We start from the raw sequence: 17,887 nt of genomic DNA on the forward strand, positions 1-17,887 counted from the left end.
ATTAGATTACACAGGAAAAAAGAAAGCAGACAGATGTTCTAGCCCTAAAAAGGGCATTTTGGGGTGCTGTCCCTCAATATCTCACTTTAAGCAGCTATCAACAAGCAAATTTCACCCCAGAAGGGGATGACCCAGCAATGTGGCTCCTACCTGACCGACCCGACATGCTTAATAGCGGTCAGCAACTCGACAGAGTCTTACTTACCTCTGCGTGGCAAGTGTGGCCTGGTGCTCACCGGGCAGGAGAGGCGGCCGATCTCCCGATCCTGGGTTGCCCAGGAGCAGCTACTTCCTGGCAGGAGCTCCGTTACCTCCCTCCTCGGACCGGTGGGGGTTATCCCGGTCCACCCCTGAGAGGCTGTCTGGAGCTAATGGACGCACAGAGCACAGCCGCCCAGGCTGACATACTCATCTGCGACTCTCCCAATATGGCAGCAGCCTCGTGTCCTCCTGGTACCAGCAAAGCACGGCAGGATATTGAGTCTAAGCTGGACAGACTCTTTAATCAATTTTGGAAGCAAACAACAAGCAGGAAGCCCCAACAAGCTCCACCACAGCCCCAACAAGCTCCACCACAGCTAAGCGAAGCAGTCCCCATTAAAATCCACCAATGCAAAAGGCATCGAAGACGGGACCGGAGGCACAAACAGAAATGCAGAGCCTTCCCTACGTCAAGCACTCGCCTCCACCTTAAGCCATCACAATCCCGCACCAGACGTGAAGCACCACCGGGACAGATCCGACCACCCGACAAAACAAGCTTCCACCACCTCAAGCCGTGAACCCGGCACTCAGCCAGAGACTTGCCTTTGTTGTTCCAGGTATCAGGGACACCCAGGGTCTGCACTTGGCACCCAGAAGGGATCGGATGAGCACAAGCAGTAAACAGCAGCCTGCCAAGCATGTCCCACTATAGCCGATCCTCCACACCATGCCTTTGATCACATGAACTGCTCTCTGCACATTAACTAATCGTAAAGTAGCAAGCGTTTAAACACGTCATTATTTCACCTCCTAAAGAGTTTATTGTCATAGTTCCTTACATGCCTTTACCTTAACCATTCATGTATTATGTTATTCACTAGTCTTATCTCATGGGGCAACTCACACTTGATTTATAACTAGTGGTGGAGCTGCTGATATAAATACACAGTTGATAACGTGCAAGCTACACCCTAAACATGACAGCCATCTTTCACAACAATGTACTGCTATATACTCATACCCTCAGGGCAACTAGCCATGATATACGCACGTTCAGCCTAGCATGCTCAAATATAACACACTTCTGTCTAAAAAAAAAGGTACAGGGTCAAAGTTTACTCAATGATGACGAATAGGGGGCGGACCGAACATCGCATATGTTCGCCAGGAGCTATTCGCCAGCTAACTATTCGGGACATCTCTAAACACAAGTATTAAGGCAATTTGGCCTGGATTTGTGGTAGGTGCTGGTATCCACTCCTAGCCTACTTAAGGCGCACCCCTTACCTTGCTCCTACCGTTCGAGGTCAGCGTTGAATGATCCTCCCACTACACCACATTTTAACATTTATTTCCTTTCTATTTCTTCTTCCTGGGTAGGCCCTCTTCTTTCTCAGGCCTACCTCATCGTCGGTTCCGGCACACCACAACCGACTTGCCCTTTTAACTATCCTACATTTAATTATGGTATTTCACTCTGTACTATCATAAGCACCTAACACAAATATATATATATATATATATATATATATATATATATATATATATATATATACCTTTAAAAGTCCATTGTTTTCATCTCAGTTCTATATTATAATTTAAAATTAATTACTCCACATAATATTAATCGTGTCCAGTAATTACATCACAAAATGCATAGCTTATAAATGTGTTTCCTTCTTGAACCACAATGGTCAAGGTATATGAAAATATTCTGAAAAGTTTACTTAATACAATAATATTGTGGATTATTTTTAATTATTCACTTTTTCTATTTCAGTTCTATATTACAATGTAAAATGAATGACTGCATACAATATAATTAATGAAATTACTTTCACTGTTCAGGAACAATGCTTATCATCTCGCTCCTGCTATAGAGTAGGCTCAATTAACATACTATGCCATATTCAGTACATAATTATTATTCTAGACCTACAATACAGACATACTGACAATTCATGCACCTGTACACAATATTCCTCTGTGCCTTAGCAGTTCCATTAGTTAGAGAAACCAGTCAACAAAATAAATCTGTATGATCTGCGTATGCAACTATCACTGTGTTGTTCAAGCTAATAAAATACACATATTTTGGCTTCTGTTATTTAATGACAACTGCATAATGTTTGCATGTAGAAAATATGTAATTTATCACGCTAGACAAACTTACCTTTGTATTAGAAGCTAAATTTTAGCAAAGTAAAACTACATCTGTTCACTAAAATTGATTAATTTTGTGTAATGTTGAAAAATAAGGTTATGCTTTGTAGTCACAAACAAGTCTTTTAATTAAAAGAACTGTCACAAATCTTTACCAGTAGCTTTTGTATTCTGGAGGAAAGACCAAGCCAGTCCATTAATTTAGTGATCATTTTAATTGGCTGTGCAGCCATTCTTCAGCTCATGAACAGCATTGGCTTGGAGTTATTAAAAACCACATACTGTTAAATTGCATAGAGTTGATCCAGTGTCTTCCAGAGGAGAGAGACTATTTGATACATTTTTAACTGAAATAAATGTTATTTAGGCAATATGTATTCCTTACCAGGTTTTGTTCATAGGTAGTGGGTAACCTATCAGAATTTCGGCTAATGCTGTTAAGTATATTGTACCCTTAACAACAGATGGTTTAGAAAACGTGACAACCAGCACAGTACATACAGGTAATACTCGAAAAATTTGAATTTATTTATTTCAGTAATGCAACGTAAAAGGGAAAACTAATATATGAGATAGACGCATTACATGCAAAGCAAGATAGTTCAAGCCGTGATTTGTCATAAGTGCGATGATTATGGCTTACAGCTCATGAAAACCCCAAATCCACAATCTCAGTAAATTAGAATATTGTGAAAAGGTGCAATATTCTAAGCGTACAGTGTCCCACTCTAATCAGCCAAGTAAGCCATAACACCTGCAGAGGGTTTCTGAGCTCTTAAATGGTCTCTCAGTATGGTTCAGTAGGAATCACAATCCTAGGGAAGACTGCTGACCTGACAGTTGTGCAGAAAACCATAATTGACACCCTCCATAAGGAGGGAAAGCCTCAAAAAGGTAATTGCAAAGGAAGTTGGATGTTCCCAAAGTGCTGTATCAAAGCACATTAGTAATTGCTGCAAAAGGGACCCAAACCAAGTACTGAGTCCATATGCATGCCTATACTTTTCAGAGGTCCGATATTCTATTTACACTCCTTGTTTTATTGATTGCATGTAATATTCTAATTTACTGAGATTGTGGATTTGGGGTTTTCATGAACTGTAAGCCATAATCATCGCACTTATGACAAATCACGGCTCGAACTATCTTGCTTTGCATGTAATGCGTCTATCTCATATATTAGTTTCCCCTTTTACGTTGCATTACTGAAATAAATTAACTTTTGCACGATATTCTAATGTTTCGAGTATCATCTGTATATTTTTAGTTAAAAATACATAACGATAGTTCACATAGATTCTAAAATACTGATGCAGAATTTATCACAAGATAAAATCATGGTAGTATCTATGTATTAATTGGAAAATATTATAATATCTTAATATCCTTTTATCCATTGATAAGAGTATATCCATAAGTGGTTTGTAAGTAGCATGCACGACTTTGTAAACGGCAAGCACAAAGCATTGCAAAAGTAAAATATCTTCAAATTGGTTTTTCAATAAATTTCAAACTCACCTACTGCAACTATCTCTCACTGTCAAGCTCAATTTAAGTTGTCCAGAAGTTGCAAAAATACCAGGCTTGGTATGATCAGTTCTTCATTAATCACAGTATGTAGCTGACTTATTTTAACTGAACTAAAAACAGTTTGTGGAATGGATGTACCTGGTAGTGAAGGCATACAACTCTCTCTTCCATTTGGATGAAGGAATGCCACATCTACTTGTTTCTCATGTGGAGGAACATAAGGAATATATTATAGGTTACTGGTGGCCAGTGCATACAATTTGCATACAATTTGCCATATTTGTCAAACAGAACCAGAAGATTCACCTTCTTAAAAACCATAAAACAAAGAAAGAAAGAAAGAAAGAGCTGCATTGCTAAAATGATAAATGTAAGACAGCAATATATCGTAGAACAAATTGACATTTACATTCAAACAGTAAGAATAGTTTATATGTTTGCCACAAACACATGGTGATCTTATCAATCGAGATATGAAAGTTGTTATTGGAACCATAATATTTTACTGAGGTCTGCTCCAAAAAGCAGTAATGTTGAATATTTAAGCCACAAACTGTTTTTATTTAATTCTATATCTATGTTAGCCTAAAACACAAATGTATGTATTGGATATTAGAATTAGTATATTGTAATATTTTTATTTGGTATTGTTAAATTTTACTCAGCATGTAACATTTGATTTATAAATTGATACATTTTCAAATGATTGCATGTTTTTTTTGTTCTTTTTAGAATTGGAAGCAGAAGAATGGTGCAAGTTTTTATGTGTGGAATGCCTGGGAACCAGACTTAATGACATAAGCCTTGGGGAACCTGACCTACTTGCTGCTGGGGTGCAAAGAGAACAAAATGGTGAGTTACTTTGCTACATTTATAATGTTTAATATATATACATATATACGTCTAATCTACACTAAATATATATTTTTTATATATGGCTAAATATAGTCATGGGAAAAAGAATGTACACCCTCTTTGAATTTTATGGTTTTACCACTGGCCTCAGTTTTTGCACAGGCCTCAGTTAGCATGTTAAATGTTAAAGTTGCACTGTCATGCTGAACTTACCTTTCCCCAGTCGATTCCGCTTCTCTCCCTCTGTCAGGATCTGTTCTTCATTTCTTCCTGTCTGCTCTACAAAGTACAAAGTACAGACTATTTTGTCTAATGGAGGTTTCCTATGCCTGACCAGCGGAGGAATAAAGTGTGCTCCTTTTCCTGTGGTCAGAGACATTTTCCCACAATTCTTACCTTTCCTCCGTGATCTTGCGATGTTTCCTGTCAGTATTCCCAAACGTCCTGTCATTTAGACAGGTCACCAGCAAAACTATCCAATTTCGTCTCAACAGAATGAGAACAGTTTCTCCATTCGTGTTAGGACGCAATTCAGGACTTTGTACGGATCAGAATTTAATTTGAATAAATGAAACTCCGATCCTATTCGTGCCGCGGCTGCATCTTGCAGCTGCTTAGTAGATAGCTTCCTAATACCGTTTGAATTAGGGAGTTATCTACCAAAAGGCTGAAAGACCTAAATTGATCTTTCAGCCACATTTACTAATACTAAGTAAAGATTACTTAGTATTAGTAAATTCTGCCCCTAATCGTTATAAAGTGCGTAGGGGCATGTCTAATAAACAGCCTGTGGCTGCTCACTGTTGTAAAAAAAAAAAATTTAAAAAAATAACCCTAGTGTCCCCCCTCCTGAGCCCCCACCCATGCCGCGCCAGTGGTGGCTATTAAACTGAAGGGGAACCTACTGCCTATAGATCCTCCCCTAAGGTAATTTAAGGCCCCACCTGCCCCTTATGGGTGGAGGCCGGGGGAGGAGGACAATAGTTCCCCCCTATTTTAATTTAGGGCCCCACCTGCCACTCATGTGTGGGGGCGGGGAGGGGGGAGGACAATAGCCCACCAAACCATTTTCATTAACTGTTCCTACCTGCCGCTCATGGGTGGGGACTGGGGTGGAAGAAGGTAGGTCCCCCCTCATTTACATTTAGGGCCCCTACCTGCCGCTCATGAATGGGGGCCAAGGGGGACCCTATGTCCCCCGTTTAGTTGAATAGCCCCCACTCGTGGGCCATGGGTTGGGGCTTGTGGGGAACACTATATCCCCACCCCATAGTTAATAGATGCCCCACCGTGGGGCCATTTGTTGAAAGAGGGGGTTATTTTTACAACAGTGACCAGCCACAGGATACTTACTGTTTAGTAGACATGCCCCTACTCACGGCATAGCGATTAGGGGCATTCAGGAGATTTCAATCTCCCTTATGCTATTATAGGGGTCATATAGAGTGAGGGAAAACATGGGGGCTTAGGAATTGGCGGGGAGCGCTGCTTCCTACCGCTTCTATTTTTACATTTTACAAGGAGGGAGCTGCGCATCGGTAGCTTCCTCCTTGTAATAAACTGAACGAACAAACAAACACTGATATTCGGTGTTTGTTCATCAGAAATTTATATTCATTTCTTCGTCTTTCTGATGAATGAATGAATTAATGGATGAAATTCCCATAGCGAATGCCCAAATGTTTAACTTGGCATGCACAGGAATTTTACAGCGCTATCTAGTGTGGAAAGATGACGTGTGCCACAGGGCCTTCATCTACCCACACAAAGATGGCGGCGCCCACAATCTAGGTCTGGACAGAAAATTAAGATTAAAAAATAGGTAATATGGGGGGCTTAGGGGCATTTGGGGTTAACTAGGTGGACAATTAGAAAAAAGACTGAACAGGGATTTTTTTTTTTTTTTGCAAGGGTTGCAAGGAGAAAGTCTCTAAAAAGAACATGGCAGCACATCTTATGTTTCCAAAGTGGCATCTTAACAAACCACAAGACTTCTGAAACTATGTTCTTTGAACAGATATTGCCAAAGTGGAGATGTTTGGATATAACGCACAGCACCATGTTTGGTACAAACCAAACACAGCATATCAGCACAAACACATCATACCAACTGTCAAGCATGGTGGTGGAGGTGCAATGGTTTGAGTTTTGCAGCCAAAGGACCTTGGGACCATTGAGTTAACTATGAACTCCTCTGAATACCAAAGTACCAAATTACTCAACAACGATATTAAAGATGAATAAAGTCGTAGAAAAATAATTATTGTAGTTCTAAGGTGTACTTATTTTATTTTTTTTTAGAAACGGCTTCTCCTTGTTAGCGTTATTTTTGTTAAATCAATCATGACACTGTAATATGCCATGTGTTGCTATTCATCTGAGGTTGTATTTACCTAATTGTAAAGCCTGCTAAGGAATAGATGATTGTTATTATGTCCTGATATGTAAAACCATAGAATTCAAATGACTGTACAGACAACATGCACAGCACACTGCAGATTGGATACATGCACAGTGATAAAAAAGCAGGTGACATGCTGAGACTATGCTATATTATACATATTAAAAAAGCTATATTTGAGAAGAATATATATATATATATATATATATATATATATATATATATATATATGTATGTATATATATATATATATATATATATATATATGTATATATTATTTTATTTGCATAATATATCACTGTGCATGTATCAACCAGTAGTATGCATGATGTCTGTATGTTACTTTTTTGTGCACAAATTAATATAAACATAACACTGTCCCTATCTGGCTCCAGGGACACAGTTACATGTGTTTGGTAAAGCAGATATATCTTGCATGGATGTTGATATGGAGGAGAAGGTTGCCTTGCTATGCAGGGAGGTATGACAAGGGAGATTTTCTGATAAGGGGACACCTGGGAGTCTAGTAGATGCATGATTTTGAAACAAATTGCTTTCAAAGACCAAAGGTTACAAACAAATTAGTTACAAATATTATACAAGACATTTCAAATAAACCAGAACAGTTAATCAATGAAACATGCAATTTTGTATAAAATGTTATAACATGCATAGCAGTGTTAAACAAAGAACTTATTGGAAATACATAGCGGTAGTGTAACCAGAATTCTTTGGATTCAGATTTGTATTGTTTACACGTTTGAAGGGAAGAGGTCCTAGGCTCTAACTCCTGGGAATCTAACCATTTGACTGGATGAAGAAGGGGATTAGTGTATTTGGTGGCACAGATCTGTCCTCCTTAACCCCTTAAGGACCAAACTTCTGGAATAAAAGGGAATCATGACATGTCACACATGTCATGTGTCCTTAAGGGGTTAATCCCGGTGGAACACTCTTTTCTGTTACAGACACAGATTCCTTGTTCTCCCACTAAATTAACAATTATATTTCATGCCATGGGAGTCAGCTTTCTTTTCCACCACTCTTGGTGCTCAGCCATTGGTGCATTTAGTTACTTCTTACACTATAGATTTATTTTTAGTAAATGACAGCACGTACAGCATACACATTTCACAATTTAATAAAATTCATATATTTATTAATTTGTAATTTGGAAATATTTATAAAACTGTAATTTGGTGGTTCTTTGTGCCCAATATAGAATTCTTAGTTTATTTCACTGAATTTATAACTTTATTTTTATTTGTTATCTTAATGGCTCTCAGGTAAACATATTTTAATATTGTGCTTTATCAGCTATGCGGAACATGAAGTTCTCTGAATAAAACGTTTTAATAAAGTGGTTTAATCATGATAAACTATAAAATAAAATAATTTAAATTACATAATATATGATTCTGTTTTCATAATGTCACAAGATAAAATCAAGTAAAGAAACAGACCTCTCATTTATCTGTAGGGTTAGCACAAAGCATACAATTCTTGCCTTTAATGCAGTTCCTGCACAATTTTAAGAAAAGTTGCTGGATTAGTCATTGCATCTCATATCTGCCTTCTATAAGTAATTTTCCTGTTTGCTCATACCTTTTCAGGGTGCTTGACCCAAACACACACTATATCATAATGACAAAGGTCCAAGTTTACATTTTTTTATGTATTGCATTAAAGATTCACAGTAGTACTTTTGGTATCACATGATAAAACATCACATAAGTTACTTAAAAAAATTTCTTTTATATGACGACAACTGTGGTGTAACTGGAAATAGATTCCTACTGTGTGGGAGCAGCAGATGAAGTAAAAATAAATGAGCTGCAAGAAACATGAATGTTTTAAATGATGTGCAGTGGATTTTGAAGGTTATCGGAATCTAAATGGTTGGGTCAAGGATTTGTACAAAGATATAGGACAAAAATAACTGCTCTAAATACTTTATTCACCAAACCAATACATATTGGACACAAGTTAACAAAGTCCCTCAAAGGGTTACCAGGATTGTCAAGCAAGAGTACAGCTGTTCTGTGAGATCAATGGGGCTTCAAAGGGTAAATGAAAGCCTCAAGCAGATGATGATGACACTGTTGGGTAAGGATGATACTGCCAAATAAAAGAAAAGTTGCATACCTAACTCCTGCACTAATTCTAACTTCTAACACACTCGTACTAACAAATCATGTAATATAAAAAATAGTGAAGCATCTATGAGGAGAGAAATAATGTTGTCTTGGGTCAGTAGAGTAAATTTAGAGCAGGGCTGCCAGACAGGTAGATCCCCAGATGTTGTAGAACGACAACTCCCATGATGTTTTGTCATTCTAAAGGCATGCAAAGCATCTCGGAGTTGTAGTTCCATAACATCGGGGGATCTACCTGTTGGGCAGCCCTGGTTTAGAGCAATTGACCATTAAAGTCTCAATGACATGATGTCTCTCTGATCTTCAACATTATATGTTCCCAGACTGCAATGGAGGCAACTCTAATTAAACTGTTCTGTATGGTCATTGACTTACTATGACTTTTGGGGAACTAAAGTCATTCAGTTATAAGCACGTGTACTTCCATAACACAGTACAATAAATCAAATCAGTTTATACAATGTACAATAGGTCTTTTTGTTTCACCTTGCCTTTTCACATCAATTAATCTTTGCAACGAAACTATACATGTTTTATGCTGCAGTGACCTCCATTAGCACAATAATGATGAAGTGGTGAGAAAAACTGTTTAAAAATAATGTAACTCATTAACAGTAGATTTTTCACTTACAGACATTGTGTGTGCTGCCTGGTATACATAATAATAACATATTTAAACAAACCAAGCTTAAATTTATTTACAGCATTGCAATTCAAAATATCCATATGAAATATGCCATAGATATTGCAATGTTGTATCTGTCAACCCAAAATATGTATGATGTTCAACAACATATTAAGTATAACTTAATGTAAAACAAAAAGAATTGAAAAAAAATTAGGGTTAAAAGAAACTTGGAAGGGGAGGGAGAAGGGAGAAGGGTATCCATCCTCTATATACAAGTCTGACATCTTTAATGAGTTTTGAATTATTATAATAACTTCATTTATGGCAAATCACAACATTTCCTCTCCTGAAACTGTCAAAACAAAACACTAAGCCCTCAGTGATTAATATCCCAGCAACCTACTTTTCAACCCTATCCTTACCGTTTGTGTCACTATACCCAACTCCCTTTAGCATGTAAGCTCATTGAGCAGGGTCCTCAATCCCTCTGTTACTGTGTGTCCAACTCTTCTGGTTACAAATACGTATCTGTTAGCCCACCCATTGTACAGCGCTGCGGAATTTGTTGGTGCTTTATAAATAATAATATTCAAAACATAGTGTATAACAAAAAAATGACAGAATTAACATAAAAGTAAGATATTTACAATGAATAGTTTGTGTATATTGTTTTTCCATAACCAAAAATATTTTTGTGATTTTTTTCACATAGGGATAAGGTTACCTTAGAGCAAGTTACTATTTTTTTTCCCATAACTTCTATAACAGAAGGAAGATCAGATGATCTTCAGTGTCATAAGCAGCAATTAGTAAATGGCCAATGATAATTGTATCAACTTTTTCAATATTATCAAGAAAGCTTTAAAGAGGACCAGTTCAGAAATTAAAGGTGCACTATAGGGTCAGGAACACACATGTATCCCAGACCCTAGAGGGTTAAAACCACCATCTAGCCCCCTCTGGCTCCCTCATGCCTCCCTAAATATAGTACAATCTTACTTGTATTCAAGTCTGGAGCTGCTTGCTTTGTCCCTGTTTCCTTTAGACCTGCCCACTGCCTGCTGACATCAGCAGAAGTGGTAGCCTGATCCAATCACAATGCTTCCCCATAGGATTGGCTGAGACTGACAAAGAGGCCGATCAGAGGCAGAGCCAGCACAAATCAAACAAGCCCTGGCCAATCAGCTTCTCCTCATAGAGATGAATTAAATCAATTAATTTATATGAGGAAAGTTCAGTGTCTGCATGCAGAGGATGGAGACACTGAATGTTTGGATGCATTTTAGGCAGTCATGACCCAGGAAGGATCTCTAACAGCCATCTAAGGAGTGGCCAGTGAAGTTATCACTAGGCTGTAATGTAAACACTGCATTTTCTCTGAAAAGACCCTGTTTACAGCAAAAAGTCTGAAGGTAATGATTCTACTCACCAGAACAAATTCAATAAGCTGTAGTTGTTCTGGTAACTATAGTGCCCTTTAAAACAGAAGTTAGAATTAACTTTTGATTTAACCCCTTCAGGACAATCTTGCTTTTCAAACTATTTATTGAACAGTATTTTAAAACCACATATTTCACATTAATTTAGCATATAGAGAAATCAACATTTAACAATAGAAACAAGTAGAAATAAGAAAGGAAGGTAAAAAAAAAAAAGATACAGGTCTAAAAAATAAAAAATAAAAAAAATTAATCGTAAAAAAAATTAAAATAATAAAAAAAATAAAAAAATTGCCCACTCCCCACCAAGGCTCTGCCACACACACACACATACACACACTGCATTCATACACACACTGCACACATACTCATACACACACGCACACTGCACTCATACATACACACACACACACTGCACTCATACATACACACACACACACGCTGCACTCATACATACACACACACACGCTGTACTCATACACAGGCTGCACTCATACACACGCTGCACTCATACACACACGCTGCACTCATACACACACGCTGCATTCATACACACACTGTAAATAAATATTTAATTAATATAATTTTTTTAGGATCTAATTTTATTTAGAAATTTACCAGTAGCTGCTGCATTTCCCACCCTAGTCTTATACTCGAGTCAATAAGTTTTCCCAGTTTTTGGGGGTAAAATTAAGGGCCTCGGCTTATATTCGGGTCGGCTTATACTCGAGTATATACGGTATATTGTATATCAATACAATATGTAATTGGGCATGTGGAATTGTCTACAGGAGAAACTCTTAATCATTAATACTAAAATCATTTTCCCAGGCATCATAATGAAACTGCAAATTCACTTTTTGTGGTGAGGGTTGCCGCAACGCAACTTCATATCTTTTGTTATCGAGCACTAAAATCAGTGCTTCCATAATTGATGGTAAAGTAATAGACTTCCAATAACAAGGTATGATCGACGTGGCCGCAATAAGAATGTAGCCTACCATGATTCTATCTAATTTACTTGATGTCTTTGTGAGATTTTTGAATAAACCCACCTCTAGAGAGAATGTTATAATTTACATATCTATTTTTTAAATCAGTGAATGTATTCCCTGTCAGAACGGTTGCAATTTTGCACAGTGCCACCATACATGTGAAAGAGTACCAAGGCCTCCACAACCCCTCCAACACCTATCTGAATATATTGTTATTGCTATCTGAATATATTGTTACATTTTATGAGGTTTTGAAGGGGCCAGGTGCTACCGGTATATAAATGTTGTAGTGATTTTCGATATGGACCGAACTCTGTGTGATCCCTTTGAGAGATGATGTGAATGCAAGCCATTCCTCCAGGTCCCATTGTAGACCCAAATCTTTTTACCAGGCTAGAATATAATCTGGTTTTGTATCTTGAACTGAAAAAAAAAGAAGAATATTATAAGGAGATCATATATTTTTAATATTGGGTAAAATAAATACATTCTTTCAAGATTCGAAACGTAATTTTTTTTACATTTGTGGTCAGTATCGGGGATGTCAAATTGCTCTTGTAGGATCTCAGTAATTGCAGCCCAATTTCGTCCAAATCATTTTTAATTTGATATTTTTCAAACATTAGCGAATCATTGTTGAAAAAACTATCAATATTGTTTATGAATTTGGAGTGCCAGTCAGTCAAATCTATTTGTGGATAATAATGATTTAGGATAGAAAATGACATATCTCTTGACCAAGACAAATTGGGTTTTTAAAGTTTTAAACAATACATCCCAAGCTTTTGATGAGATTTTCATTAATGCAAACATTGTAGATAATTTAGGTTTTTTTTTAGAAATAGGTAGCCAAATTAATTCTTTAACCCCTTAATGACGAGTGACAGACGAGGTCCGTCACTCAGGGGAAACCCTTAACAATTCGCAATTGCGGCGACCGCGGGGTTAATGGTGCTCTGGTCTGCCTCTGTATTTGAGGCATACCAGGAGCACCGGATCGGGCTGTCCCAGCACATGTGCTCGCTCTGACAGCATGTACATTTGCTCAGTACATTTGCTCAGTATACTTACCCTCCGCCTCCCTGCACTTCCGGGTTCACTGTGAAGTGCAGGGAGATGGATCAGTGCTGATCCTGCCCCCTGTAAAAAAAAAAATAAAGTTTAATTAAAATCCCACCCCCCTTTACCCAGTTTAATTAAAAAAATTACCCCCTTCCCTGCCAATTGATCACTGACTACAGTAATCAATTGGCATGGATTGCATTTTACTATGATCTGATTTTTTTTTTTTTTTTAACCATTTAGTAGTTAAATTTATTTTATTAATTACCTTAAGTATTTTAAAATTATAAATTTAGCTAGCTGGGGAGGGTGAAAGTTAGTGGGGAATTGGGGGATTTGGTGTTAGGCTATCTAGGGGTTAATGTTAAAAAAAGTTTTAAAATAAGCTTTAAAAAGTTAAAAAATTAAGTTAAAAAAAGTTTTAATAACATTTAAGTAAAAAATAAAAAACACCCCCCTTTACCCAGTCCAATTAAAAATTAACCCCTTCCCTGCCAGTCGATCACTGCCTACAGTGATCAAAATACAGATCACTGTGATCTAATTTTTTTTAACTCCTGACGATTAACTTTTATTTATTTTTTTAACCCTCAGGGGTTCAATTTATTTAATTAACTAATTTAAATATTGTATAATTAAATATTTTGCTAGCTGGGGTGGGTGGGAGTTATGGGAAAATTGGGAATTTACTGTTAGTGCTGCTTACTGCTAGTTAGGGGTTAACGGTAAAAAAAAAAGCTTAGAAAAATTTTAAATCTGTAAAAAAAAAGTTTTAAGAAAGTTCAGGAAACTTTAAAAAAATTAATAGGCAAAACAAAAGTTTAAAAAATAGTTTTAAAAAGTAAAAAAAGTTTTAAAAAGTTAAAAAACATTTAAAAATGCTCATTACCACTACACCTGGAACAAACTAGAGAAAAAATGATCCCACGCTAAGGTTCAAAATATGCCTTTTGAATTACCCCAGGGTGTATTCTTTAATAAATAGTATGTGTTTGTGGGAAGTTTCAATAACCAACCATCTAAACTACTCCAAATTGGAACATGGAACTTAAAAGTTAGAAAAAAACTGAATGGCTGCATCTCAAATGTGCCCCTTCAACATCCACATATACCTGGCAAAGGTACATACGGGGGTATTGCTGTACTCAGACCACATAGCTGAGCAACATATGAAGTATTATACAGTGGTAGCACACATAAGGTTTGCAAAATATACTGTGCAAACTCACTTTGTGTGTAAAAAAGGCAGAAAAAACGCTTACTACCACTACACCTGGTACAAGCTAGAGGGAAAAATGATCCCACACTAAGGTTCAAAATATGCCTTTTGAAATACCCTGGGATGACTTCTGTAAGAAATGGTATGGCTTTATGGGGTATTTGGATTCTATAGCCTGGTAAAATACTCTAAAATGGGACATGGGCACAGCGTAAAAATCTAAAGTTTGAAAAAAATGGAATGGCTGTGTCCCAAATGTGCCCCTCCGATGTCCACTTATACTTGGCAAAGGTACATACGGGGGTATTTTTGTACTCAGCAGACATAGCTGAGCAACATATGAAGTATTATACAGTGGTAGTACACATAAGGTTTGCAAAATATACTGTGCAAACTCACTTTGTGTGTCAAAAAGGCAGAAAAAACACTTATTACCACTACAATTGGTACAAGCTAGCGGAAAAACGATCCCATGCTTTGGTTCAAAATATGCCTTTTAAAATACCCTGGGGTGTCTACTTTAAGAAATGGTAGGCCTTTGTGGGGTAGTTTGAATTTAAAACCTGCGAAGATGCTTGGAAATTGCACATAGGCCCAGTGTCAAAATTCAAAGTTCGGTAAAAACTGATATGGCTTGGTCTCCTATATGGCACTGTAGTTTCACAAAATAGTGCCAAAGACATTCATTGGGGGTGTCTTTTTACTCAGAAGACTTAGCTGAGCATAATTTGGGGGTTTTGAACTTAGTGGCACATATGAAATATACAAAATGCCCAGCAAAAATGCAATCTGTATGTAAAAAAAATGCCCAAAATTATTTTTTACCACATACTTTGGCATCTATTGGTGAAAAATGGGGGCATGCTAAGGCACAATATGCACCTTATGAGATACCCTGGAGTGTCTAATTTTACAAATGGTAGGCCTTTGTGGGTTTTTTTTGAACAGTCAACCTGTTATAATACCCCAAATGGAAGCATAGGCTCATTAAATCCGTCTCTCAAAATTTGACTGTGAATACTCAAAAGGACAGGTCTCCTATATGGCACTGTAGCTTCACAAAATAGTGCCAAAGACATACAATGGGGGTGTCATTTTACTCAGCAGATGGAACTGAACACAAAATAAAACTTTGTACAGGAATAGCACACACCAACTTTACAAAATACACATGAGAATTTCTTTGTTATAAGTTTGTGTGCCAAAACCCCAAAAAAACACAATTTTACTCTAATATTTAGTAGAGGTTGGCGGTGAAATGGCTACGTAGAAAGTGTCAAAACCACCTTAGGTAAATAGCCTGTGGTGTCTACTTTATATAAATATATACTTTTGTGTGGCAATTTTGTTCTCTTTTATGGCTATTAAGCTTACAAGATAAACATACCAAATTCTAAAATCGCTCCACATTAAACGTTTATTTTACTCCTTGTGCTTTGTGACCTGTAACTACCAAAAAAAAAAACTTCAAATCCCAGACACATTATATATTCTGTAAATCAGAACAACTAAATTAATTTAATTTTTAATTACTTTCCTTAACCTGCACTAATTGTGCACACATTATTATTGCACAAAACTGTAAAAAAAACTCCAAATATTTCATTTTTTTGCATTTTTCTGTATTTTTTTATAATAAATAAGCATTTATGTATATATGTTACATCAAATTAAAGCCCTTTCTGTCCTTTAAAAAACAGTATATAATATGCGTCGGTGCAATAAATTAGTAAAATGCAAATTGCAGTTGAACGCAAACAGCAAAAAATGCAAAAAATGCTGTTGTCATTAAGTGAAAGACAAGCTTCTGAAGCGCTGTCCTTAAGGCGTTAATAGAGTATGGGTGAAATTTTTCTGTTTCCATCTCTAACCATCTTTGTTTATGTGAATCTAAATTAAATTTAATAGCAGCTGCCACATTAGCTGCATAATAGTATTTTTTTTTTAATCAGGCACCCTCAGGCCTTCTCAACAGTTCTGTAAAATCAGTAACTTAACTCTGCACATTCTGTTCCTCCAGATAAATCCAAGAAGATTTGAATGTATCTTCTTTAAAAAAATAAATTTTAAAAAAAGACAAAGGAACAGTTAAGGTGATAGATCTAATAAACTATAGGACTTTAGGGAGAATATTCATTTTGATATAACATTTCCTCTCCAACCAGGATAATTCAAGTTCAGACCATCTTACCAACTCTTTTTTTAAGTTCTGGCCATAACTTGGCGAGGTAAATGAATGCATGTTTGACAGGTTCTTTGTCCTAATTCCTAAATTAGAAAGAAATGACTTTCTCCAATCAAACCAGTATCTCTTCATCAATGTTTCCAACACAGGCTTTGGAATATGAAATGATAATGCTTGCCTTTTAAGAGAATTTATTTTATCATACAATCTATTTTTCCAAATTCGAGTAATATGTCCATCAATGGGCCCAAAGATTATTCTGGTTCTCCAAGAGATAAAAATCACATTATCAGCAAATAGGCCCACCTTATGAACAACATTACCTATTTTAATTCCCTTAATTTCAGTTGTCCTGCATATGGTTTCATAGCTAAAATAAAACAATAATGGTGACAATGGGCACCCCTGTCTGGTACCACTAGACAACAAGAACGTATCAGAAACAATGCCTGATGCATATACTTCTGTTGATGGTCATCAGTGAAAGAGGAAGGCAAGTTCATCCTAACCATCAACTCTCTGAGATAACCCCCAGTGTATTCTATCAAACGCCTTCTCAGCACCCAAAGATAGGAGGAGAGAAGGTGTCCGATCAATTTTAATTTGGTGAATCAGATTAATGAATCTTCTGGTGCCATCTGGTGCTTTTTTGCCCATAACAAATCTCACCTGGAAATTGTTAACAAGCGAGGGAACAAATAAAGCCAATCAGTTCAATAATATTTTAGCATACAATTTAGTATTGTTATTCATTAGTGAGATTGTGCAAAAATTTGAAAATTTGTCTGTTGACTTTCCTGGCTTTGGCAAAGTAACTTTTCTGGCATTTAAGGCATCTACTTTTATAACTCCCGCATGCCAATAATAGCAAAATTGTTTTGTCAAATGGGGCAAAAAGTGTTTCAGAGAATGTTTTATAATATTGTAAAGTAAAGCCATCTGGCCAAGTGCTTTACCACTTGTTTTTTTTTTCTAATGGATTCTAAAATTTCAACAGACGAGATATCCTTGGATAAAAGTTCAGCATTTTTACAGGGATTTGTGTCAGTT

General features: G+C 36.7%; 1 protein-coding gene across 1 annotated transcript in view; it reads left to right on the forward strand.

The window, feature by feature from the left end:
- Positions 1–17,887, forward strand: part of DOK6 (docking protein 6) — a 520,118-nt gene that overhangs the window by 366,998 nt on the left and 135,233 nt on the right. Inside the window, exon 4 of the mRNA XM_063453051.1 lies at positions 4,630–4,749. Coding sequence (XP_063309121.1) covers positions 4,630–4,749 — 120 coding nt within the window. The remainder of the gene's footprint in view (positions 1–4,629; positions 4,750–17,887) is intronic.

The sequence above is a fragment of the Pelobates fuscus genome, chromosome 4 (genome assembly GCF_036172605.1).
Source record: "Pelobates fuscus isolate aPelFus1 chromosome 4, aPelFus1.pri, whole genome shotgun sequence".
NCBI classification, from domain to species: domain Eukaryota; kingdom Metazoa; phylum Chordata; class Amphibia; order Anura; family Pelobatidae; genus Pelobates; species Pelobates fuscus.